This window comes from Excalfactoria chinensis, chromosome 1, assembly GCF_039878825.1.
Source record: "Excalfactoria chinensis isolate bCotChi1 chromosome 1, bCotChi1.hap2, whole genome shotgun sequence".
Classification (NCBI taxonomy): Eukaryota; Metazoa; Chordata; class Aves; order Galliformes; family Phasianidae; genus Excalfactoria; species Excalfactoria chinensis.
Genome location: NC_092825.1, coordinates 59731697 through 59759195, shown reverse-complemented (window position 1 = coordinate 59759195; position 27499 = coordinate 59731697). Strand labels below are relative to the sequence as shown.

The following is a 27499-nucleotide window of genomic DNA, read 5'->3' as shown; positions in this document are numbered from 1 at the left end:
ACTTTAGGCAGGTTTGCATAATATATGAGTTAGGAAAGGATGTTTTGTCTGAAGAGAGGGTTTTTTGTTTGTTAGTTCTTAATAGCAATTGACTTTGGGAAGTAGCAACCTGTAACACTCTGAAAGATCAGCATGGTGGAATGTTGATGTAAGAGGTGTAATAGCAAAGGGACCAGCACAGTAGGAAGATGTTACAAAGGAAGAATGCTCATCTGTCTCTGAAGATTTAAGCTCATAAGGAAAACACCACAAGGGAAGGATCTCCAACCAGAGATCCTTCCACAGTGGCAGTCAGCCTTTAAATGAGGTGTAAGAGAGGTGCAGCCAAACTCCACCCCTTATGGTCACACAGATGAATTGCCTCCTCCTGGGCTCCCAGGGCAGACTGGGCCTTTTCCCCAGGTGCTCAATCAGTGGTTCAGGCTGTGACTCAACAGCTCCCATATACAACCAAAGGAAAAATATACACCTGCTAACATGTAAGTGGCATACTTTTTCACAAGCATTCAAAGTTCAAGCTATTCAGGCAGTATAGTTAGCAACAGTGTGATGTTGGCATCTTTGCAGCAACTTCATACTTTGTTATGGTCAGCCAAGGTTCAGTTACAGCCAAAACTCACACTGTGATGGTTTGTGTGCACATCAATGTTTTAAAAGTAACCTGATTACTCTGGGCTTTGATACAGAATAAATGTAGAATCAGTGGGCAAGACACAGAGGGCAGTATATGGGAAAGCAAGAACATTTGTATCATTGTGGATTTGTTGTTTTTTATCCCTGCTAGAAGTTCTCCAGAGGGGTGTGAACATGTTTTCTAAGTAAACGTGTGATGACACTGTGAAATTTAAACCAACAAAAAGGCAAGGTCTGCACTATCAAGTGCTCTTTTATCATTCTGACTTCTGTTCAAATTAAGCCAGCAAATCATGGCTGTTCCCAGTTACTTGGCAGGCCCTCCAGCTGAATTGTACTTACTTGTGAAGGAACAGAAACAATGGTATTACTGAAGCCTTTCTTGTTAGCAGCCTACTCTCTGAAGACGGCTCCCTGCCGTCTTTCCAGGCTTCCTACTTAGAGCCATGGCAGTACTGCTTTAGGAGTGGACCCAGTGGAAACTGTCGAAATGATATTAGATGCATGGAAGGAGAAGTGTGCACTTCTTCACCTCCCTTTTAATAATCAGAGGTAGTGCCTTGCTTCTTTCAATACCCTTCAAAAGGACCTGGTTTATTTAAAGATTATCTTACCTATGCAGCTTTGCATAGCGCACGTGGGAGAGTTCGAAGGAAGTTTTCAATTAAAACAATTACTGAGATAGATGGAGTAGATATTAAAGGAATATGTACCTATTTATCAGCTGAAGGAATAGCTCTTTAAAAAATAAATAAACCCACTGTCATCTGAAGGAGGATATCAGGCTCCTGAAAGTGGCTACGTTACCACCTCTGGTACGCTGGCTGTACGGTGAATGCAAAGTGTGTGTGGGTGCACTTGCTGTTTTGCTGACAGTGACTTCTTCACAGGTAAGCAATCCAGTGTGTTTACTTTCAGTTCAAGTCTGTTTTGTTTACATTGAGTTACCATTGCTGCTAACTTCCAATGAGGTGACAAAAAGCAACAGGCTACAAAATGCCATCAAACATCCATTCTGACAGCATCCATGTCACAATACACAATGATGTACAAAGACAAAAAAATATATATAGCTAATTATTCTGACTAGAACTGAAACTGACAGCAAAAAGGAAAAGAGCCCATCGCCTTGACCCGACGTCCCTGCAGGAATCTGTCCCGATGCTTTGGCAGCCTTGTAGCAATAAAGCAATAACCATATCCCTTCACATGCCAAAAAAAAAAATAAAAATCAAGGTTTTTGTAACACCATGAATTCCTGGCTCGGAAAAATAGTTACATCCATTAAAGCACATTTTTTTTCTTAACCCAACCTGAATCAGCTTCACATTTTTACACAGGTTTAATACTGATTAAAAATAATAAACAAATGAGGGGTATAGGCACCATAGATTGCTCAGACAGTTAGATGCTATAGAAATGGAGTCAAAGCTACCTCAGCTGCGCTTGTATTAGATTGTTCTAAAAAAAAAAATAACCTTCTCAGTGGCATTACTGAAAAGGTTGGAGAAAAGAGCAATCTCTGCTTTATTCCTAGCAGCACTGTCACAAACCACGACGATCCCATTCCTCAGTTGTCTGCTTCAGTTTCAGGCTCCATGGTCTGCATTTCCAAACGTCAGTCTGTTCCTTGGGTCTTGCATTTCCCCAGGTCCCAAGCAGAGAATATCAGGGCTGCAGGAAGCAGTTCAATCCAGGTACCCAGCACCCCTTTACCCCCCACCATCTTTCACAATCTCCAGATTTCTTCATGTATGTTCATGCCTCGCTATTCACTAATGAGGTATTATTAGATACTAACAATGCCTGCTCTCCTATGGACGTTAGCACAGATCAGTGACACATGAAGAAAAGGTCTTCATTCAACCCTTAAAAAAATATTGCACTTACTTACTTACTTTAACCTTAAGCCCAACCTGCACAGAAACAAATAAAATAACTGAAAGTACCAGACAAGAAAACCCAGTGCTCTGGAGCACTCTATTTTATGCACATCTTGTAGTGTCTTTTCCTTCATGTTGTTCAGTTGAATTTGGTCCAGTATTTAAAAAAATGTCCAGAAATCAAAACAGTTCAAAAGACACCGCAGGCTTGTTAAGGCTTTTTCTCCCCAGTGCTTCTGAAAGTTAATGTTGCTGTTTCTCACCGTCTGCGTACCACAAAGCAGCGGTCTCTAGTGGTGGTTCAAGCCACCAAAAGAAAAAAAATCGGAAGCGAGGGAAGATGGGTGTGCTTCATGGTCTCACCTGGAACAGTACAACGGGGAGAGAACACGTTAGAACTAGATAAGGAAATACATAGAGATCTTGGCATATAGTTCTGCCAGACATCCATACGGAGGCCTAACTGCATCATGAGGCTCTGGCACTCTGTCTAGGTAGGGAATTCCCTATAGGTGGGGAAGTGAGGCCCATGCGAAGTCATGGGTGTGTTTCATGAGCGGGGGAATAACATGCACAGATGTTGATACAGGTGCCTGTGCCACACCACAGAATGCCAGTGGAGATGGTTGGTGCCTACCATGGCTCTCCATGAGGTAGCTGAGAAGCCACTTTATGTCATCAGCATGCAGCCTCTTCATTCACCCAAAAGCAAGTGTTAAGGTTATGGCTGGTTTATTACTGCCACCTAATGATCTAAACCTCACTAGCTGAGTCAGGGCCATGTGTCGTCACAGTGTGAGCCCACAGCAAAAGGAAATGTGTTTGCTTCATTGACAGAAAAGCCCAAAGCACTGCTTGATGTGCTGCTGGGGACCAGGCTATGCACTGAGGCAGTCCCTGGGGCCTGGTGGAAAAGCACAGTGGTGGCCCCTGCTCATGGCAGCACCTGGCCAAGAGTCGTCGTGTTCCATGGCTCCCAGTGTTCCCTGCTAGAGCACCTGAGCTCCCATCTCACTCCTTAGGAAGCCCTGCTGATATGCCAGCAGTGCTGGCAGCCCAACCCTCAGATGGCCTTGGTAACCTGCAGCTTTGAGTGATGTGAGGACAGTATAAATTCTCCCTCTGCCTGAACCCCTTCACTCACTGAAGGGTGTAGGAGGACAAGTGGAGAAAGAGCTTCAGTTAAATCCTTAGGATTTCCATATTCTCTAATTTTTTGAACATGTGAGCCAACAAACACACTGCCAAGGAAAGCACAGTGAAGTATTTAATGCAAGAGTCTGAGGGGGTTTTGCTTGCACTCTCCATTGAAAATCCCCTCAGAGCAGAGGCCTAGGCAGAAAGACCTGAGCAAAGCTCCCTCAGCGTGACAAGCATAAAGCTATGATGTGATGCTGGTTACCACCAAGCAGCTGGGATGCTGGCCTGTGAGCTTCTTACAAAGCTTCCCTGACTTACCGCCTGGGACTCCAAACTAGGACTTGCTGACATTCTCGTATATGACGTCACTTATGCAGAACTGCTGCTTCTTCTTTTGCCACATCAATTGCACACATTGGTGAATAAAAATGTATTGTTCCTGGAAGAAAGAATCAAGGGAATTGGCATTCTTGTAACTCACAAAATCTGATGAAAACCCAAACAGTGAAACAGTTCAGTGGTTCATAGCAGCCATCTGCACAGCTTCCCTGTTTTCCTCTCTCTATCCCCTCATGATGTACAGTGAGTTCTCTGCTCCCCAAATAATAGCCTCTTACTGTTGCACACAGCAGCTTTGGAAATACAAAAATGCACTGAAGCTTCCTCCAGCATCGTGCTGCAAGAGATGCAGTGAGACAAATTAACACTGTGTCATAGTGCTTGCTGTGTGGGCAGCCTGACTCAAAGCTGAAGTGATGGGTGATTTGGTCAGAGTTTTACCAATAACTGATTACCCACTAGTTCTGATGGTAGCAAATTTAAGCTCTGAACAAGGTATATTGTAAGTTAAGTCACAACCATGCTGTGGGAGAAGTGTTTCAGGTATATTTACGACATAGCTTTTCCTTTTCTCATTTAAGTAGGTTGTTCCAAAAGTAATTTCTCATATTTATTTCCACAGAAACTACAACAGATGCAAACAGTACAATAAAGCTATTTGATACAGCAAATTCTCAGCTACAAGATACTATACTATATCCAGAGAATGAGAATCCACAACATCCCTGGGCAGCCTGGTTCAGTGCTCTGTCACCCTTACTGTGAGGAAGTTCTGTTGCATATTGCTGCAGAACTTCCTATGTTCAAATTTATGGCTGTTTCCCCTTGTCCTGTCCCCAGAGACTGCTGAAAAGAAGTTGGCCATGTCTCTTTGACTCACTCTCACACATAAGGTATTTATAAATATTAGCAGATTCCCTCTTTTATCCCGTCCTTTAGTGCTACAGGTGTAACAGTCATACTCTACACCCTCGTGTCTTAGCCTGAAGGTTCTGAATGGCCTTCCAGAAGTCCATCATCTTCACACTGCCTGAAAATAAATTAATTCACAGAAAAATACCCAAATGCACTTAAGTGCAACAAATTGCATTCATGCCACACACACACAACTGAAAAAATTTGATAAGCTTTGTGCTCCCTAATGCTTGACTTCTTTGCCAATGTAAGGCTGAAACCTAGGTTTGCTCACAGAGCAGCTAATTATTTGGGGATTTATCACCCCCTGCGCACACTACACTGTAAGCAAATCATCATACAGAGAAACATTGTATTTCGTTTTGGAATATAGAAGTCATCACTTGAGTTTATTCCAAGCAGAGAGAAGGCAAACCCCAGCAAATCCTCCAGTAATCCTTATGTGCACAAGGCATGGGGAACAAGAGGCTCTTGAGCAAAAATGACTCTCCAAATGGAGAGTCAGTTGAAAGCTTGGAAATCTGAGTGTTGATCTCATCCCCTGCCCACAGTGGTCTGCTGATCCCAAGAAGTATCAGGATGAGCACAAAGCATGTCTCAGACCACATAGAAGCCGGGATTTCTTCACACTCTTTGGTTTGAAGTAACTAGTTTTATTTCAGGCTGTTCTCCATTCTAAACTCTTTTTCAGGCTTGTACTATTTATTTATTTATTTATTTATTTTAACTGCTCCATGAGACAGAGCCAAGGTTCCAGCATGTGAGGAAATGTGAGCTCAGTTCAGCTCAGGTGTGTGGTTTCAGGTTTTCTAAAGAAAGCCATTCCAGTGGCCCTGAACCTGGGTGCCAGTGACACCTGCTGACATCTGCACAAGGCTTTGCAGGACTGGGCATCAGCCCCAAGCATGCAGTGAGATTTTATGTTAGAAAAACTAATTAACCACATTACCTGAGGAGTGTTAATACAGCTGCAGCCAAAATAAAGTACCAGGATTTGTTTTCCGGTGTTTATAGAAGGCCTTTCAGGGAATTGTGTTGAAAAGTGGTGGTTTATGGGTATGATCCAGAATGGTCTGAGACTGACTTTTTAGATTCCTAGACAGTAGCTGGCATCCCTGTTGCTTTTTCTTCTCCTCCCTCACCCCTGCTAAGTCTTTTCTGCTTTGCTCTAGAATACAGAGTCCTTGGCAACAGATTATCTGCCAGAACCAGGCTGCTAAGAGTGATAGTAGTTCTTCCAGCTGTATGAAGGTTGCCAGCTTGTTCTGCGCCTAACCAGTGGAGTAAAACAAGCATGAAGTCTTTCCATCATTACTAGAGGAACTGGGAAGATTCCAGATGCCTAAAACCATCTGTTTTGGAATAAGAGTTTGGGCATATTTTTCCATACAGATATTCTGATATGACTATTATGAAATGTCTCCCTCCAACATAAAAAGAGGCACCTAGTAGATATATATACAGAGAGTGGAACAGGGTGGTTGCTGGCAAATGGTTCGTTTTGCTTTGGGTTTTTGTATTGCCATCACATAACTTAGTTCATATGCTTGACCAGGTGATACACTCCTGAAAACCTGTGAGTGGCTGTCCAATACTGATAGTGCTTCATGAGTCATTAATCCCTTCAGCAAGTCCAATTCTTTTCAAAATGGTTGGAAATTTTTAAATGGTAATCTCTTTGAATGCATTTTTACACATTGATTTTTTCAGAAAGTGAGACTAGCTCATCATCTCTGGAAGACATCAGTGAGATCAAAGAGATTTTATCAGACTCTCAGCTATGCAGTAGATTAACAATATGACAATATTTCAATAAAGATGAAAACCTAAATTTCTCGATTCATAGCTACTTTGACAAGGTTCAAAGGGAACAACAATCATTGGACATGAGCAAGCTACAGGGGAACATGAGAGAGATCCCATGATACATTCACACCAAAGTGAATTGACAAAGCATCCTACCTCTGTTTGCACCATGGACATTCTGTAGGACCTCATGTCAGACACCAGGCCCAATATATCTACGAACTCATGGTCACGGATGTGCTGTAAGAGACGGTCCAAGGCTATGAATGTTCCTGTTCGTCCTACTCCAGCACTGCAACAAAAACAGACATGTATCTCGTTTAGGCTTTCCAGGCATGAGCATAGAAGGAAATCAGAGGCACTGCAAAAAGTAGATGTCCTGCAGCGTAGATAATTTACTAGGCAGGCCACCTGGTCATAGCAGGAAATCAGGCTGGTCAAGAAGGACCTGCCTTTCATGAACCCATGCTGGCTGGGCCTGATCCTCTGGTTGTCGGGCACATACTGTGTGACTGCACTCAGGGTGATTTGCTCCACAACCTTCTCCAATCCTGAGGTCAGGATGGCAGACTTGTTGTTTCCAAGACCCTCCTTTTGACCCTTCTTGTAGATGGACATCACATTAGCAAGTCTTCAGTCACCTGGGACCTCCCTAGTTGAACAGAACTGCTGATAAATGGAGGAAGACAGCTTGGGAAGCACTTCTGCCAGCTCCCTCAGTACCCTACAGTGGATCCCATCTGGCCCCATGGAATTGCAACAGTACAGGCTGAGCAGCAAGTCACTAACTGTTTCCTCCACAATTAGTGGGTTTTATTCTGCTCCCCACCCATCTCCCAGTTTGAGGGTTCAGTTCCCTGAAGATAACCATTCTGACTATTAAAGACAGATGTAAAGAAGAAATGGAGTACCTTGGTCTTTTCCTCATCCCTTGTGGCAATGTTCCCTGATGCACCCAATATGGGATGAAGATTCTCCTTGCTCTCCTTTTGTTAATGCATTTGTAAAAACACCTTTTCTTCTCTTTTTACAATGGTGGCCAGATTAAGTTTCATCTGGGCTTTTGCCTTCCTAATTCTGTCCCTGCACATCACAGCAACATCCCCAGGTTTCCTGCCCCTCTCTTTTTCTCCAGTCCAAATAAAAGCTCCCTATTCAGCCAGGCTAGTCTTCCACATCAGCTCATTTTATGACACAGGGGGACAATCCGTTCCTGTACTTTTGAGATTTTATTTCTTGAGGACTGTCCAGCCTTCCTGGATCCCTTTGCCCTTCAGGACTCTCTCCCAAAAGACTCTCCCAGCCAGTGTCTTAAACAGCCCAAAGTCTGCCCTCCAGAAGTCTGCGGTAGTGTTTTTGCTGATCCCCTTGACTTCACCAAGAACAGAGAACTCAATCATTTCACGAGCAGTATGCCCAGGACATCTTCCAACAACCATATCTCCCACCAGTCCTTCTGTGTTTGTAAACAGCAGGTCTAGAGCAGCCTGACAGACCCCTGTGAGACTCTTACCAGTTGTGTTAGGAAATTATGTTCCACATATTCCAGAAACCTTCTAGACTACTTCATATTGTATTTTATTTCCAACATTTTAACATTTGGTAAGTTGAAATCCCCCAGGAGAACACAGGTTACAACTGTGTGACTTCTGCCAACTGTTTGTAGAATGCTTTATCTATCTCCTTTTTCATCCCTAACACACAGAGAAACCTCACCACCTCTCCTTTCTTACCTATCCCTTCTGAAGACCTTATAGCCATCAACTGCAACAGTCCAGCTGTGAGAGTGATCCCACCATATTTCAGTGCTGATGCCTATGTCAGTTTTCCTGCTGCACAGGGGTTTCTAACTCCTCCTGTTTTTTTGGCCGTGTTGTGTGCACTGTTGTAGATGCTCTTCAGCTTAGCTTTTGATCTCATCCCCAGTCCTGGCATGCTGTCCCTAAGCTCATCTGTAATAAGCCTCGTTTTATCCCTTTCCCCCTTAAAACCTAGTTGTTTAAAGCCTTCTCAGTGAACTCCATCAACTCCTGTGCTAGAATACTTTTCCCGCATGAGACAGGTGATCCCCGTCTGTCACCAGGAGGTCTAGTGCTGTATAAACCACTCCATAATTGAAAAAACAAAATTCCACTGAGAGCACCAGCCTCTTAGCTTTGTGTTCATTTGGTGGGTTTTCCTGTTCTTTGCAGGAAAACACCATTTGAGCTGCTGTTCATTCAACTATTTGCTTCAGTGACCTAAAGAGAGACGACAGAGTATCTACTACTAAGGCTAGAAGTGCCGTAACAGATGTTCCTTACTCTGTTTTGCAGTACTTTCAGAAAAGCCTTGAAAGTATTAGACATGAAGTTTCAGTAATTCATCTAACCATAGCATTCAGAAAACTGATTTTTCGCTTGTGTTTCTTTAGCAAAAACTGTTAAAATGTGAAAAGATATGAATACAGTGGAACTGATCTTCTTATATGAAAGATTCATTAATTGATATGTTCATAATATTCATAAATTCATTAATTGATATATACATAAATAGCAAGTGGAAAAGTTGTAATTGTGTTAGTTCTTTCCATTCTTTAAAGCATGAGAGCAATCACTGTTGTTTCTCAGTACATTCCTTCTCCCCACACTTCCACTAATTCCAGAACATTGTTATTTATGATCTATATGGTCTAATACATACAGTGTTGTGTGAAATATTATCTGAAAAGCTCTCTCTCCAATATTAGAAGCATCCTAATGAAAAAGAAGATGCTACAGAAAATGCTTTTTCCTATACCTTCCCAGAACAATTAATTAAGTGATATAAAAAGTTCTATTTTACAACCCTAATTTTAGTTTCTTCCCTGGCTTACTAGCATCTTTCTCAATAGTAGGACTCCAAAACAATATCCCCTATTTATTTTTCCATTAAGAGGTAGGGGAAGGCTGCATGCCTTGCTGCTTTTACAGATGCTCTTGTTTTGCATCCATCAGAATGCTAGTTGCCATTTCTGGAAACTTGAAAAGATACTATTCTAAAAGACTGTTTTCTGGGAAGTAGTTCTCAAAAGTGTGCTGCGAGAGACAGCTGACCAACACATCAGCAAGAGCCTGGACTAGGCTGGAGGGTGCTGACACACTGCCCAGCAATATAGCTGCTATCTGAGGTGGCTGATGCAGGGCTGGCAGCTACAGAGCCTGTCCAGCTTCAGTTTTCTTTTGGACCATGTCACTGGGGTGTACACACACTCATCCACTGCAACCTGGCAATTTACGTCCCTCTGAAGACCTACTGAGAGCAGCTCTCACACCAGAAGCCACAAAGAGGTCTCAAGTCAGTGGGTAGCATTGCATCAGGAAGCAGTCTGGTATGATGTCACCTCTGGCATGGCAGCTGCTCCCAGTATGGCCAGGGGAATAAGCATGTTCATCAGAGGCCAGATAACACACAAGGGATAAATGTGTCAGTGTACTAGCAAGCTTCTTCTGAAAAATTACCCTTCCAAACTATCTCACCAGGCCTTTTTTTTTTCAACTCCCCACTGCCTTGGCTGTGAAATGTTTACCTGCAGTGTATGATCATGGGGCCTTTACTCTTTACTGACTTCTGCCTGACCATCTGCACGAACTGCAGGATGCTTTCGGCGGCGTTGGCTGTTGGGACACCATGGTCAGGCCAGGCAGTGTAGTTAAAATGCATCACGTCTTGCACCTCATCAGCCTAGTAGAAAAAGCAGAACAGCAGCGTGTTCAAAGAGGTTTTAGCAGTGCAGTCACATTCAGTCAGACTGAGGTTTTGCGGTTGCTTTTTTTTTCCTGATCCACCAAAGACAGTAAAATCATAAAGTCAGACAAAAGGGTACAGACTCTCATTGCTGGGTTTGGGATATGGTTTTGGTGCTTGTTTGATTGTTTGCTTTTTCATGGTAGTTAATTTTTCATTTATTTATTTATTTATTTATTTTGCTTATAAATCAAGAACTGTTACGCTTTTCAAGTTTAGGCTTTCTTCCTCTTTCTATTCCGTTTCCTCTCTTTTTCTCCCTTTGCCATGGATAAAGAACAACACTGCTGGCAAACAATTAGTACTGAATTCACAAGAATTTTTCTTCTGAAGCTTAAAAAAAAAAAACAAAACAGAAGGAAAAATAGAAAAATATCACCTCCCATTATTGTCATTGCCAGGCAACAATGAAAAGACCTTAGAAAAATACCCATTATTTTCAAAAGCATTTCTAAAACCTCTAGTAGTTTTAGGTGAAATAAAATCCTCAGTACAGCTAGTGTTTTCTTTGAGACATAAAAGGGACTCGAAATGTGGGGAAGGCTATCTATGTGTTTGAGAGGACCTTATCACAAAAATAACATGGCAATCAAGGCCTTTAGTTTTGCCATTCTGAATCAGGCTAAAGATCTGTGTTTCAGAAACTCTTCTCTGGCAGCAGGTGTTAGGGAAAGAATATTGAAAAGGAGACCAGTCTAAAAGCCCCTTCCTTAAGCAGCTGTCCTAGATTTGGTAGAGAACAGTGCCTGTACAGCAGACTGAACTCTAATTATTATTTTTAGTAGATACCAACATAGCCCAACTTCTGAGTTGATCCCATCATGTCTTATGCCAGTTCTTTGCTCTATTCTCACACGCTTTAGTGAAGCAGCTGCAAAAGAAGCTTGGCTGTTTGTAATGAGCTGCAAGCCTCTTCCGTTTCCTCTGCTTAAATAAGTGAAAGCAGAGAAATGCTCTATTTCAGCAGCAGTAGGGAATGGAGAACCATCTGTGTGGACACATTTTACACAAGATCCTTTCTGAGCCATACATAAAACTTATGCTACAAATACTGCACAATTGCCCATTCGAAAAGATATTTTCAATTTCTACATATGTATTTTTAGGTTTTGAATGGCTTATAGCAATAAGATTATGCCTGATAGGAAAAAAAAAAAAAAAAAAAGCAGCAAGTCTATTTGTCAGTTTTCAGTAATTATCTGCACGACAGGAATGTCTATAATCTGATGTACTACTGTTGCTTCAGTCTTATGTGTTTCTGACAAGTTCACAGAGATGGCAATCCTAGGTGAAAGTCAAGTGATTTAGACGTTTACTTGTGTGGAGTGAGGGCAAGGCCATAATCATTTTCTTAGGTGCTTTTCAGTGCATGCGAAAAATGGACAAATGTTAAGGAAAAGCCTGGATGAAAATTGAGCCCACTCTGCTAGTAGAGCTGTGAAACACGATACACTTACATAGCTAATTCGGAAATTCCTATAAACCCAATCTGTGTGTTCTTCCTCAGACAGCATCTCGACAGTAATGTCCCCATATGCGATAGGATCTTCTGTAAAAGGCCAGTAATGATCACATTTCACCTGAGAGGGAAACAGACAAATATATCTATATCTACATGCACACTTTAAAAAAAGCACAATCAAAAACATACTGAACTGCAGTTTTAGAAATGCCTACAGCACTGCTTGCTTCTTTCAATAAGTGGTAATATACCCTGTAATTACTTTCAGCTTCATCATTCCTGTTTGTATAACTACAGGCATCGTTATGCATTAGTTCTCTGAAGGGGAGCATTAGCATAGCAAAGCATAAAAATACACATCTTCTTTGTAGATTGCAACATTTCATCATGAAAGAGGTCTAAGAGGAAAAAAAAAAGTGGGGAAAAATATATTTTAAAAATGTATCTTTCACATGATTACATTATAATGGTAAGGGAAACGTAAAGCGTAATACATGTGCTTTATTTTTATGTAAACTTAAAAGCACAGAAACACAGATACTTTGAGATGGGCAAGGTCCATCTGGTCCAACCCCTGCTGAACACCCAGAGCTGGGTGCTCAGGACCATGTCCAGGTGGCTTTTGAAGATCTTCAAAGTCCTAGACTCCACAGAGTCTCTGGACAACATGTGCCAGAGTATGACCCCATCTCTCACAACAAAAAAAAAAAAAAACCAAAACATTTTGTTGTATTTGGACTGAATTCTGTTTCCTTTAGTTTGTGTTCACTGCTTCTTGTCCTGTCAAAAGGAACCTCGGAGAAGAGTCTGGATCCCTCATCTCCATTCTTTCCCATTAGGTGTTTACTCTTTTCCAGGCCAAAGAGTCCTAGATTCTTCATTTGAAAGATGCTTCAGACTGTTAATCATCCTGAAATGTTTACCATAAATTAATGAAGTGAAATTCCAGGTCTAATGATGCTGCCTCATGAAAAATAATGCAAATGAATCCACCCACCAATTAATAAATATGGTTTCAGAGGAGATGGTTAAAAAAAATAAAGAAAGAAAAATGCGTAAGACTGTCTTAGTTTCAGCTGGGACAGAATTGTTTTTTTCACAGTGTCTGGTATGGTGCTATGTTTTGATTCTAAGAGAAAAGCTATACTGATAAGACACCAATGTTTATAGTTGCTAAGCAGCATTGTACAGAGCCAAGGCCATTCTCAGTGAAGGGTGCAAGGAGCTGGGAGGGAACAGAATTAGAAGACAGCAGACTGAAACTGGCCGAAGGGATGTTCTGTACCACATAACAACATGTGGAATGAGTTCTGAAGGGGGTGGGGGTTCATCTCTTTTTCCTCCACTGCTTTGGGGCTAGATGGGCATCAGCTGGAGGAAGGAGGGGTGAACAATTGCTTGTGCTTAAACCACACCAAAGGTTTTGTTACATACCCTTCTTTTCTCATTGCACTGAGTGAGCATAACAATAATTTGAGATTTTTGCTGAAGAACCATCTTCCAAAAATCATTCCTAGTTTCTGGCAGTGGTCCTTGGGTTGCTATGTATTCCTGAGGTGAATTATAACCCTAAAAAACAAAGAGACAAGTGCTTTAACTAACATGTTTAATGCTTCAGAACTCCTATTCTGCTCTGGCATATGTACTTTTTGGCTTGCTCAAGTTCAATTTGAATTTTTAATTTAAATTTCTCTAACATAAACCACTTCATGATTTTTACTTAATGATTACTTCACAACTTTTGTCATTTTTTGGTGCTTCCAAATATAAGCCAACTATAATGGAAGACAGGAGTGGAAGCTGCAACTCCACAAATCTTGTGCACTCAGAGCTGGAAAGGCAACATTAAAAAAGTTAAGTACTGAGGATCCTAAATCAAAATTCCAGTTTCTTCCAGATTCCATAATTTGTTTGTTTAGTTATAGGCATGAAAATAATTATATATGTAGTGCATGTGGTGATTTTCAAGAACTGACACTATAAGTGGAGGTTAGCAATAAACAGGAATATGTGCACATGTTTACATCTTAAGGACTTAAATTAGTAACATATTAATTTGATTTTTTTTTAATCAGATGCTTCATATTTCATATTTTTTCTCCTATCACTATCAACATGCTTTTAATGTAAAAATCTCCTTATATTCAAAAAGACTGTCTTGAAGATTATAATAAAAGACTCAAAGAAAGGCCTTTTTAGCATCTACTATAATCATATTTGCGGAGATTGGAAGTTATACAATATTCCTGATAAGAGCAAAAGATAAATTCAGCATACAACATGATCCCATGTAAGCTGGGCAATTTCTGTGCCACCCCAATATAGTCCCCATGGACTGTAAAAATACTGACAGTTTGGGAGCAATTCCCACAAATGTTTTCCTTTAGACATCTCTCAAGGTCAGTGCAGTCTAAGTTTTCCTGTTACACAGAATGCTGTTTACTCGTATGGCCCAAGCGTCAAGTCATTACTATCACAGAGACACAGATAACCACTAGTATCTGTGTTTGGAGGAGGTACTCAGTAAAGAAGCCATCTTCAGAAAGAAAACAAGCATTAAGTTGATGCACCTACATCAGTTAGAAAAACAAATTCAGCACTATGCTGTAAGTAAAAAAGTAATAATAAAATAGAACTCAGCAATCCAAAAAGAATTGCTGCATTCAATCCTATTATCCATAATCTTACATCTTAGAATCTTTTCTGATCTGTGAATGATGCTTTTGAAGACTGGGACATTTTTCATGATTCACTACCAGCTCAGCCACATGCAACAGCAGCGTTGAAGGTTCATGCTCCTGTCGTGCAGAAACTAAGTACAAGCAACATATTCAGCAGTATATTTGTGGACAGTGGCTTAGTGACAGAGAGGTGGTTTCACTGACTCACTTGAGGGCTCCTCCCTTTTCTGTAATCCTGACTCAGCTCTCTCCAGCGCAGCCGGGAACAGCTCTGTCCTCTGCTCACAACACGTGCAGAAATGTTCATCACCAAGTCAAAGGTCTTTTTCTAAACAGATGCTGTAGTTGCCCAACACAGCACACACTGAGCACCAGCAAATGGGCAGTGGAGAACGTGGGAATAAAACAAGGTCAAACTTTTGGGCAGCAACAGTGGAAAGAGTTGACAAGGTTTTGGCTCATCCCTAACATTCAAATACTAGGCTACAGCTCTGCTTCCACTTCAGTTATTTTAGAATTCTGGGTGCTCTTTCCTGGTAAACAGCAGTTCATCAACACGAAGGGGAAAGCAGACTGGGTGTATCAGAAACCTAGAAATGTTTCCAGTTTAAATGTTTCTACTGCTCTTCATAGCTGCCTTAAGAAGCCACTGCACCACTTCCTCATTCCTCCTAATTTCTCTACCTGTTATATGTCATTTTCACAAAGACTCACAGCTCACTCAGTGTTACTACGGGAAAAAAATGGTGAGAAGTCTAATGTCTCCTCTCCCCTTTTTTTATTTTTTATTTTTTTTTATGTTTTGGTGGCTGGTGGAAAGAAAAGCTCCCTTTCAGCAAAATACTGGAAGCTAAAGAAGATGCTGTGAATATGAATCAGCCATCAGCAGCTACTGTGCTATTTGCAGCAGACATGTTCTAAGTGCTGTTCAGGACACTATTCTTACTCACAGGAATATAGTTGGCATTAATGTAGTCAGATCCCTCTTCTTCATTCATTGAGACTAACCGGACACGACTAAAGTCATCTGTAAAAGAAAAAAACTCATTGGCTATCAAGCGCGGTGCTCAAAATTAGTCCTATGCAAGCTGAAAAAAATCTATTAAAAGAAAAAAAAAAAAAAAAAAGAATGCCTATAAGAGGAAATGTCTTGAAGCTTAAAGAGGGTAGATTTATATTGGACAGAAGGAAGAAGTATTTTGCAGTGAGGGTAGTAAGGCACTGGAACAGGTTGACCAGAGAAATGGTTGATGCCCCATCCCTAGAAACATTCAAGGCCAGGCTGGATCAGGCCCTGGGCAATCTGATCTAGCTGTGCATGTCCCTGTTCATTGTAGGGGAGCTGGACTAGATGACTTCTAAAGGTCCCTTCCAACTCTCAGGATTCTATGATCCTATATTCACCAACAGAGAGCAATGCTTGCTTCAGTAAATATTACATGGGTGTACCATCACTACGATTCAGCAAAATGCATCTTATGACTGTCAGTCCTTTGGGCTCCATTAGGTTTCATTAAAACCATAAGGAAAATATAGTAACACCTTTTGGCAGTAGAAACAACATTGTATTTTTCACTTCCTAACTCCAGTCCTGAGAAAAATCCCCCAAAAACACCTCTTCGTATCTAATAGAAAAAAAATAACTAATGCCAGCTTCTTTCCACAGACATGTTTTAGAAAAGACTTTTATTATTCAGAAAATCTGTCCTGATTTCCCTACTGTTAACAATCTTCTTTCCCTCTCAAGGGACTTTATCAGTGCAGGTACTTACATGGTAGGATATTTGTGTAGCGATTTTTGCAGCGATTCATGGGAAGATCAGCAGCAAAGTGAGGTATGTCAAGCCCAATCAGTTTTAGCTCCTGAGTTAAGAGAGATAAAAATGCAGAGGTCAAGCTCACCAAGACTCTGAAAATGAATCTTTGTGAAGTGAATGCTTACTGTTTGTACAAGACTGAAAATGTTCATAAAACACTTTATACACCGATGTTGCCAATGCACTTCTGCTATTGGAGGGAGTGCCTGCAGCCTGCTCTTCTCTACCTGCCTGCAGTTAACCAAACTAGTGTCAAATCAACAGAGTTGATAAATTCTTTCTGTGGCAGCCTTCACATCACTTTAAGGGCTTTCTCTAGGTCCTGAAGTGGCTGTTGGTCTTTTTTTCAGGGGAACACTTGAACATTTTTTTCAGACTTTACTTTCAGTTCTTACACCAAACATCAAAAGCCTTTTCACTGGCAGCAAGGTTATACCAGCCACCCAGAACAGTGGAAAAACCCTGAAAGTCTTCTTGCTTCCCTTTTAAGCCTTTAGAAGTTATCTCAAATAGTGCAGCTTTTTAGTTTAGCATTTCTAAGCTGACTTAAGTGCAGGTAAATTAAGATAGTGTACTTCAATTACTATTAAAGGTTGCTCTTGAAGATATTTTTGATGTCACTTTCTCATTTCAATGCTGCTCCTCAAATTAAAGGTGTTGTAAAAGTCCTGAATGTAATTTGGGCTGCCAGCATGTCCTATATTTAAAGGAAGTGTATTGATTTGACAATTGTCTGGAATCGCACAGGATAAGACAGTGAGATAAGCTTACTAAATATACTCCTTAATGGTACTGAGTCCTGCCTTGAAATTCTGTAGAACATGATGTGAAGCTGACCCACCTAAGAACAGCACACACTGCACACTGCAGAGTACAGGAACACACCACACAGACCTAACATCTGGAAAAATGCTGGCTGAAGTATGGCAGCTACGACAGGACAGTCCCTACTAGTTTACCTCAAATTGCAGAGAAAATTTATAATCAGAATCTTTGGCCATATCCTTGATGTAGCCATCAAAATCATCCAACTGGACGGGGCTTTAAAAAGAAAAACACAGAGAATTAAGAAATTTAAAAAAAAAAAAAAATGCATTAGCTTTCATTTCTATATCCCCCTAGAACACTATATACAAGTGCTGCTAGTGCTGATGGGTTTGATGTGGGTTGGAGTGCCCAACTTCGTATTGTCCCACTGTGTTTCTGGCACCAGGGCAGCCACCAATTCATTTAAGCTCCTTGTGTGCCATGCAAAATGTTGTTTTCACGGAAGCAAAATATCTGGCAAAATGACAGTTTTACAACTCATCTGAGCTTTCCTCACACAGAAAAACAGATTTCATGTGTAGGCTTTGTCCAGGAAAAAAATGTTGGAACAGTATTCTCAATGCCGCTGTTTTCTCTGCTGGCTTTGAGAGCTATATATATTTGTTACAGTGATTGAATTCTCCTCCTGGAGAGACACAGACTGAAAAAAGTGGCATACACCTATACAAAAGCATGCAGAGCTTCATCAGGTATAAATTGGCTTTGATTTAGTGATGCTCATCATTTTACACGCTTTTCCATTAGGGGAGGGTTTATCTTTAGTACAAGCACAACCTCTGAACATAGAGAAATAATTAGGTTAACACTCTGAATAACTGAATACAGGTAAACAGCTTCCCTCACCTAATTATCATGCTCTAATTTACAAGCTACTGAGGCATGTACACAGTAATCTTTTCATTTACTTTGAGGCAATATGCCCAGAGGAACCTGCTTCATCACCACTTAATTACTCCTGTTTATCTGTTAACATTAATGATCTCCATGTTCTAGCTATAACTGTAATGAGAACCTTACGTCAAGAGGGAAATAATACCAGGAACAAATGTGTTCCAGTTTTTCATCATTTGTCATTTTTAACTAAGGATAAGCTCCATTGGAATAACTAAGTTGGCTAATTGATCATTTCCCCAGTGACTAATTTTCTATCAGTGAGAAACTGTTTTACTGCAATTTATCTTTGGAGAATTGCTTTTGTCTGATTACCGTTTGTTTTCTGCTTTCAGACATCTCTCTTAGGGTGTGTTTTGCAAGAAGTTTTGTATATCTCTAATTGCAATATCACTATACAGTGTATTCCAATAACAGATATTTAGTTTACTGAGATTTTTAAAATATTTATTTATTAAATATCAAAGAAGTTACATACTTGGTCAGCTTTCTCTTCTTTAGTCCATTTTTACTCCTGAAAAAAAGGAAGAAGTAGTGCTTTTTCATTTGTTAAACTACCATGTATTCTTTATTCAAGTTTAGTACTGGTTTGAGAATGCATGCTTTCTGGTCAATGTAATAGGATAATGTTGGCAATAATATCTTGGGCATTTTTAATCTAGTTGCAAGATTTCCATTGATGCTAGTGGGATGTATTTTCCATTCTGTGGCTCTGAAAAATACCACCTTATTTTCAGAAGAAGCATCTTCTCTGCAAATACTGACCCAACAGTGTTAATGACTTGTGCCAGGGCTGAGTCCTGAGCCTGGCTGAATTCCTGTCAGTGTTATTGCAGGGGCTGGAGCACCAAGGTGTCCCCAGGCTGCTCCACTCTGGCTCTACTGAACTGGGAAATTACGCCAACGGGAGAGAGAAAGCTAATGAGAAGAGCCTGTTGGGAAAAAACAGAACACTTGCAAATGTCAGTAAGGGTGAAGGAGAAAGGAAAGGACTCTGATGCCATTTCTCACCCATCTCATAACCTGCTTATGATGATCAATGAAGACAGTGGCAAATATCCTACTGACTTAGCTGGACTAAGGCTTAAACCTTAGACAATTTTAATTGATTTTTAACAGTTGGAGATAATTATTTCAGTCATGTCTTCTCATGATTTATAATGGATATAACTCACTAGTGACAATTGCAAGCAAGCTTATGAGTTAAATGGTATAAGCCATAACAAATGGACTTGGGAACTACATTAAACTAACCACCATCAAGTGATTTTTGGAGGATCTGCGTATGTGTGTTCATGTTGTTGCCACAATTAATTAACCAACAAGATTAAACACACCAAGTCAGCAACATAAAATAATTTCAATAGTGGTTTGAAAACAATGATCAATCCTCTTACAGAAAGCAGGGAGCACAAGTAGATTCTCACTTACTCAGAAGGAATTTTAATGGTGGTTTGTTTTTTTTTTTTTTTGTTTGTTTTTTTTTTTATTATTATTCTTGGTCATCAAATATCTATTTACTAATTGTATTATAATGATACATTTTTATTTTAATTCCAATAGTAAAATGATTTCTAGATACCATGCACCACAGCTTCAATTGGCAAATTAAAGGTGAAGACTTTCATTTTCAAAACAACAAATAAGAAATACAAAAGGAAATTCTAAAAAGTGGAGTACTTATATTTTTCTACCCCTTCAAGTTTAGAAGTGAAATAGTAATTTAAAAATATAAATCTCATTTCCAAAATTAAATTCTAATAAATGTTCAGTTTTCAGAGGAGCCATCAACTTCAGCAGTTTTGTTAACTTGTCAAGGAACATTTCCATTCAGATATGAAGCTTTGCTTACAGAGTTAAGAAGAGCTATGACAGTACCAACCTCACACTAACACTGTAGCTTACATTGCAAAGCACCGTTCAATCTACAATGCTATCTATACAGATACCACCACCCATTTGTACTCATTCATGAGTACGACATTCGTATATAAATGAGCAGCACTTTAGCTACATCTTGTAACATCTCTTTATCCAAAGAAGTCCTAACATTAATTTATCTGGACTACTTAATGCATTTATTTGCTGTTCACTGTAACTGTGTTACAACTTTTAAGGTTGGGCAGACCGCAGCTCACTTCAAAAGAAAAAAATATCAAAGCGCTGTCTATGATGGGACTTTCTAAGAACACTTCTCTAAGGAACGCTTCAAGAGGCAATAAAACAAATGATCAACATCCATTTCTCAACAACAATTTCTTCTGCTTTGATTCTCTCAAGAGGCCTTTGTTTCTTAGCTCTGCATTTATTCCCTGAATATTCATGAATGTTTTAATTCAAAGTAAGTATGAAATAAATACAGTTGAAACATTAGCTGGTGTTGCATCTTTTCTTCCATTTACCCTACAGATTAAAATACGGAGAGAACAATACATCTTATCTCATTCAACTTCAGCTCCTTGAAAGGCAGTAAAATAGACCAAACTGGGAAGTTTGATTGTAGGGGAAATTTCTCAAGAAAGATACATATCTAGGGAGGTGAGGTAACGATAATGTATATTAAAAAAGAACAGGCAAAGAGGGAGATGACTCCTTTTAATCTCCTACAGAGAAAATGTGACCCAAAGAAAACCATTCTCAGAAACCCCTATGCTAAAGATTTCTATGACTGCCTACCAGGGGACTGGTGCTGTATGGTAACACGATGAGAAAATGTTTAGTCAAAAGCAAGTCTTAATTTTTGTACATCACTATCCCTTGGACTCCAGACCATCAGGAACATACATTCATTCTATATAAGTGGAGCACTTTCAGATCATTGTCAATCTTCTCTCTCTATGTACTTTGTAAATGGATCATAAAAAAGCTCTGCTTCTAAATAGACCCTGAGACTTTCCTGGATAACTATATATATATATATATATATTTACAAAGTAATTTACAAAGCCTTTATAAACTATTTATAGACAAAACTACTGAATACACACACACACACAGACATGCACACAGTGACCCAATTTTTACACCTGGGGAATGATAGTTGGTATAGATTCTCAGTGAATTGTTGTTTTCAAAAGCAAAACTGCAACTTTAAAAGCAAATAATTTGGCATCATTCAGCAGAGGTGGGCCATTATGAAGCAATTTTAGTAAAAGAAAAACAGCAGAAGGCAATGTCAGGCAATGAGCAGATGAATAACTGGGACAGAAAAAGCCAGGATTTATAATGAAATGGCAAAAACTGCAAAGAGACAGCAATGAAATGAATATGATTATCACCATATAATTAGCTTTTTAATAGCAAAAATGGGTTGGAGCATAAACAGACATAAAATAGATGAAGCAGGGTAGCAAATACTTTGATACCCACATCCTCTCCAATCCATGTTCTATTACAAGAAAATTAAAACTTCAAAAGCTTCAAGACCCATTTGAAAGCAAAATTATCACACCTTTTTCATATAACAGAAATTAACATTGTTTACACAGTGCATATGGAAAAACAAGTAAATCACTTACCAAGGATTAATATAAAATGCCAAAAGATAATCAGTCCAAAGGCATGAGGGTAGCAGAGTTAGGAAAGCAAATACACTTCTACGCCTGTGAGCATTAATAAATAACATACATAAAGATGAAAAAGTGAGGAGAGTTAGTAAGACAAACAGAAGTCAGGAGATCAGTAAATGCTATTCTAAAATTCAGCTAAATCCATAAAGGCTTCTTCTTACTAACCTCATGAGAATATTATTAGCATCCATAGAGTTTTTTCTCCACTCTGTATATGATTTTCAGCCATCCAATATGAAATTCTATTTGATCAGAATAGATGTGTTTTATGGTATTGATTGAGGCCTGTGATTCCAAATGAATACTAATTGATAAACTGAAAGATTTTCAGAGTGAAGAGTTTGAGAGTTTCATCTACAGTTTTCACCCTTTACTTAAGTGGTGCTAAATCTGTTTCCTGATGTTTGGAGCTATTTCAGAACAGACATTGTTTGCTTTTACCACATATGTCTATGTTCCTGCAAGCGATCATATGGGTATCAATAGGAACATCTGTATCAGAGTTAAATTCAGATCCTTCCAGTATCTCCTAGTACCCTCAACTGAGTCAGATTTCTGGAAACATTCACATAATATTTTGCAGTGTCCTATCTTTAAGTACTTTCAGTTCTCTCTTAACTTTTATGAAAATATCATTTCTGTTTCTCCTGGTCATGGTTTCATTGCAGCTAATGGAAACTTGAGTACAAAATAGTACTAAATTTCTGCACTGAGTGGAACGTAAGTACTTCGCAACAGTGGAAAGCCCAAATTTCAACAAAAAATTGCCCCAGGAGTAGGACTTATGGCCAAATACACCCTCTTTGTTGTTTTCTTTTGACTGTTTTGTGTGCCCCGGTGGTGCAGCGGTAGAATTGCCGCTTGCAACACCAGAGGGCCCGGGTTCGAATCCCCCCTGTGGAGCAGGGGGTAGAAGTGCCGCTCTGCTACACAGAGGGCTCAAATCCCGGGAGTTGGACTCGATGATCTCTAAGGTCCCTTCCAACTCGCACAATACTGTGATACTGTGATACTGTGTTTTTGTTTTGTTTTGTTTTGCTTTTCCCAACAGAAAATTCAGTGTCCTAAAGGTAATGGCATGCTTCCACAACTGTTCTGAAGAGAAACCACAAAATGGAATATCTTTTTCCAGTAATTCTGGCTCTTATGACATAGGTAGATACTGTACTTTCCCTGAAAAGCAAATCAACTACAATAACCTTCCAGCCCAGAACTGAAAACTACCTTCACACTGATAAGTCTAAGTTACATTTCAAAGAGTTTTACTGCGGAGTAGAATGGGCAGTGCAATTTATGCTGAGCACCTTCCGCAGATGTTGATAGGGATTGTGTGGGCCAGCGGCACAAGCTCTACAGGGAGCTTGAAGAGGCCTCTCCTCTGCCAGCTCCTCTGCTGGACAGCCAGCCAGCATTTCCTCCTGGAAATGGATAACAAAGCCAGTGACTGTGTTATTCCTCTTTTGTACTTTGGGGACAGCAACAGCAAAGCCAGCACAGCACTTCAGCTTTCTGGTTAATAACATACTATAGTAGTTGTAGGATCAGCTTTTTACTGCCTATCTGCTTGTATGAAAATGGACTAAGGATTAAATTGACCACAAGCACAGTGTTGGTGAGACAGAGAGCTTTTCATTAGGCTAAGGAAAAAGATATTATGTTGCTAAAATACTCCTCTTTCCTCAGGGATATCCCACTGAGGATTTCTAGAGCTTTTATTCCTCTTGTCTGCTGAGGCAGAAGGAATTATTTAAGCTTGTGTCTTGTTCCATTGCCAAATCACCATGAGCAGTTTCTACACTTGATTATATCACAGGTTAGTATGCTTGCCTATGTTCTTGTGCTGTTTACAATACAGATTTAGGAACTCCGAACTTTAAAACAATTGACTTTCTCCAATGTATGAAAATTACATAATTGTCCAATACATACATCACATAACTGTCCAATAAACAAAATATTGGTTTCCTGGAATCATATAGTTTTTCACTTACTACTGAGATGTAGTGAATTTTGATTTTTATTTAATAGAGGAGATTGATCAAATCCTGAAAACTATGCTGAGTTGCCTTTTTCTTAGGATTCAGTGGATATGCCCATAGCACTCTTACTAGGTCCTTGCAACAACAGCTAGCAAAGTTAGTTTCTTAATCATTGTACCTGTCTGTGGGACCATAGTTCCCATTTGGCTGCCTGGATGGACAGTGAATCTGATGTTGAGTAGACAAGAGAGGCACACAGAACAAGAAGTCTTCACTAATCCTCAGAGAAGTCACGACTGTATGATTAGGGCACACTGACTTCAATTACTAAACATTTGTAAAAGTATTAAGCAGGAATGTTTTCTAAAATTGATGTTTTCATAACAAAATTAATGTTTATATAAATAAATATCTATGCACATAAATACACATAAACAAAATCAAGTAAGAAGCTCCTTCACTTCCACATCCAAACCTATTAATTAATTTCCTTGCCCATAAAAAAAAAAAAAGAAAAAAAAAAAAGAAAAAAAAAAAAAAAAAGCCTTTTATGGTTTTAATAACATCCGTCTCTAGTTTAATCATTTGATTCAAGCTTGGATATTTAATTAACATGAGTGTTTGATCTTCTGCCTTCATTGCCATTAATACAGTCAAGAAAGAGAAGCTGAAAGAGAGATTAGCTTCTACTGCATACAGCTGGCTGCTATTAAAGCTAAACCAAGCAAGTGAAGCTTGTTTAATATCCAGTTAATTAGCAGCACAGTAAGATATTGACAGGATTTGCTGGGCTTGTTAGTTCAGTTTGCACGCTTATTAGCAAAAGGCTTGTTGTGGTGCAGTGTCAACTCATTTAATTCTGTCATTGCTGGGCAGGCTGGGTCCCATGAGATCATGGAAGAAGTTCCCAGCACATTGCTTTCCAGCTTCTTAGCTGTCAACAAAGCTGACCATGAGCATTAAACCAAGGTTCCTCCCATATACCAGAATGGGGCAGTAGGGGGCTGATAACTGTGTTTCTAGATGTCTGTGTTTGGATTTGACTAGAAAAACACAGGTCTTTTTGTGGAGATTGATAATAGGACAGTAAACCCTAGATCAGTCATTTACACCTATATGATAATCAATTAGGAATAAGAATGGCCATACTGGTACCAGTGAGATAGGCCTTAGAGCCCTTTTGCTTCTGTAAAAGCTAATTCTACTGACTACCTTTATACAAATACTTCTCCTCAGCTGATAATGTCAGTGATGGTTTGGAGTCCATAGTCAGTGCCTACAACTCTTGTAGGTGATTTTCTAGGCAAGAAAAAATCAGTCTTTCTTCCAGTCACTTCAACGGTGCTGAATACAAATTTACGGTGAATACTGAGCTGACTTTCACTTTTCATTGCAAGGAAAAATAACTAACAGGATTTTGTGAAAATGGTTGTTGATGGATCATCTACATGCTGGCTTAATCCTGAAGAGTGGAAGTGCTGATGGAATTATAGATCAAGTTTCTACACTTGTGTTACTTTAGGAAATAAGTCTTTAATATAAAATATATTTATATCTCTGCAATAAAACTTCAAAATCTATGCAACTTTGTTGATTTGTTATGCATCATACCATACTAAAAATATGAGGTGACAGTACACACAGTCTTGAGTCATCGTTCAAGAAATAAAATCCTGAAGCAACAGAAATAGTAATTTTATCACAAATAGGGACAGGAATCACATTAAAAAAAGAAAATAAAGCATTTAAAATTTAAAGGCCATATTTGCCAATAAAGCAGAGATGGGGAGAAACATAATTAAAAGTTTTCTTTTTAAACACTCACCAGTTATATGGTAGCTTTCCATCTCTCTCTAATGATGCAAAATTGACAAAGGTTCCAGCCCCACACTCCCTGTTTTAGGAAGATGATTGAGTGCAAAGTTACGATCTTAGGATTTACAATGCTTGCAGTGATGCTGATTCAAGAGAGTACACCAGAGGTTTCTGAGATGTGCTAAGTGCACATAAGATTTGTTATTAAGTCTGAGATAATGCATGATAAACAAAAACCGAAATCCCTCAATATAGTCCTTCAAAACCACTAACCTGAGATTAGGCTTTCTAATAATCTTTCGAAAACCTAAAAAAACACTGCTAATAGAAAGCTCAAATAAGCCTTATCTATTCAGAACTGGGATTTCTAAAGAATGGCACTGAAACCCCTTGGTGGCCTCAGTAAATGCACAAAAAGATTTACCTTTCTATACTAAATATTCCCAGTCCCAATTCCTTTAAGGAAAAGATGTATATTTTGTCTCCATTTGACAAAAGCATGGTAATTCTGAGTTCAGAAAACAAATGTGAATAAGATGAAATTTCCTGAGGAACAGTGAATTTATCACGAGTTCATTATTTACTGCTGCAAATGATAAACTGACTTGACTAATTTTCCTTCCTTGATTTAAACAAACAAGAGCTTGCAGCTTCACTGGATTTACTTTTTAATTTCCTCTTGGGTTTTTTATCTTCTATGGCTAGAAGCAGTGTTGAAGAGAACAAGAAACAGCTTTAGGCTGCCTGCACAGCAATTCAATAGAGAAGAAAATTAATTTAGATGGTATTTTCCCAGAACAAGTCACATATAAACAAAACCAACCACATAGTATCCCCTGAAAGAAATACCCTGAAAAATGTATGTGATGTGGTTGTCTGTTGCATGGAATATATAGCCAAGACAAGATACATAAAACTCAGTTTGCTAGGTAATAAAGTCATCCAAGGTTTTATACACAAGGCTTTTATATGAAACAATTACAGTTTGCAAGGAGAATATATTAATATAAGGTATACAGCATAGATCAGAAAAGGATGAAGACTCCAGGAACCTTCCAGACCCATCAGATAAGCCACATAAAGGGTGTTTGGACTATTCTCCACTGTTCTCCTGCTCTGTAATGTAACTTACACAAAGCTGAACTCTTACAGGTGAGATATCCAAGGAAAAACTGAATGTCAAGTACAAATGATTGGTGCAGATATCTGAAGGAACAGGTTCTGTAAAAAAGTTTCATTTGTGCAAGATAATTTTTTCCCTTATTTGTACAATAGAACAAATGAGAATAATTAATGCTATAGGTGAACAGAAGGACTTTCCTGGGTTTGTGGGTCTTGGTTTATGCATTCTGACTGCATGGAATGAGATGATCTAGGTAAGAACATCTTCTTTGTCCTGTGCTGCTGTTCCCATAGGATGGAATCCCATATGAATGCAGAATTTGGACAGATGAAGATGAGGAGTTGGATGTAGGCTGTCAAATGTTCTAGGGACAGACTGCTAAGGCCCTGGGTGCACCCTTCCTCATCCTGGTGGTTTGGCTGACAGGGTTGAGGCCTTGAATTGCTCCTGAAATGCAGAATCCTGGACCTGATGAACTAACCATGGCATAACCATTTTATCTATTGATACAGAAATCCCCCATTCAAAACCAAATGAGAGATCTGCAGATCATTTTGATGTCCTGATCATGCCAAGGTGCCTCAAACCTTAATTATCCTTTAAGTTCCTGACACAACCCCTCTGTATTAAGTAACTGCCCTTCTTATTTATCCAATTCAGCAAAGTTAAAATGAGACAAATGTTCAGGGTGATAGCTCAGGTCCAGAATGAAAGTAAATAGAAGACATGATATTTCTAAACATCAGCAAGAGACCAATTTTCTGAAGGAACTGCAAGCTCCTCAAGCATTACCCAAGCTTACAAACATCTCAAGCTATAAATACTGGCATAATGCGTTTGTTGCATTCTGATA

The 27499-nt window shown here is 39.4% G+C and overlaps 1 protein-coding gene across 2 annotated transcripts in view; it reads right to left on the bottom strand.

Moving 5' to 3' along the window:
• Positions 1–1524: 1524 nt before the first annotated feature.
• The window catches only part of PTPRO (protein tyrosine phosphatase receptor type O), a 151056-nt gene continuing 125081 nt past the window's right edge, over positions 1525–27499 (bottom strand). Inside the window, exons 16-27 of one of the 2 annotated variants that reach the window (XM_072342099.1) lie at positions 25534–25602; positions 21679–21762; positions 18639–18674; positions 17401–17482; positions 16397–16487; positions 15575–15651; positions 13378–13512; positions 11939–12061; positions 10264–10418; positions 6873–7008; positions 3975–4095; positions 1525–2879 (exon numbers count right to left, since the gene is read on the bottom strand). In XM_072342099.1, the coding sequence (XP_072198200.1) occupies positions 3991–4095; positions 6873–7008; positions 10264–10418; positions 11939–12061; positions 13378–13512; positions 15575–15651; positions 16397–16487; positions 17401–17482; positions 18639–18674; positions 21679–21762; positions 25534–25602 (1093 nt within the window). In that variant the 3' untranslated portion in view covers positions 1525–2879; positions 3975–3990. The remainder of the gene's footprint in view (positions 2880–3974; positions 4096–6872; positions 7009–10263; positions 10419–11938; positions 12062–13377; positions 13513–15574; positions 15652–16396; positions 16488–17400; positions 17483–18638; positions 18675–21678; positions 21763–25533; positions 25603–27499) is intronic. The other variant, XM_072342100.1, reaches the window with a different exon arrangement.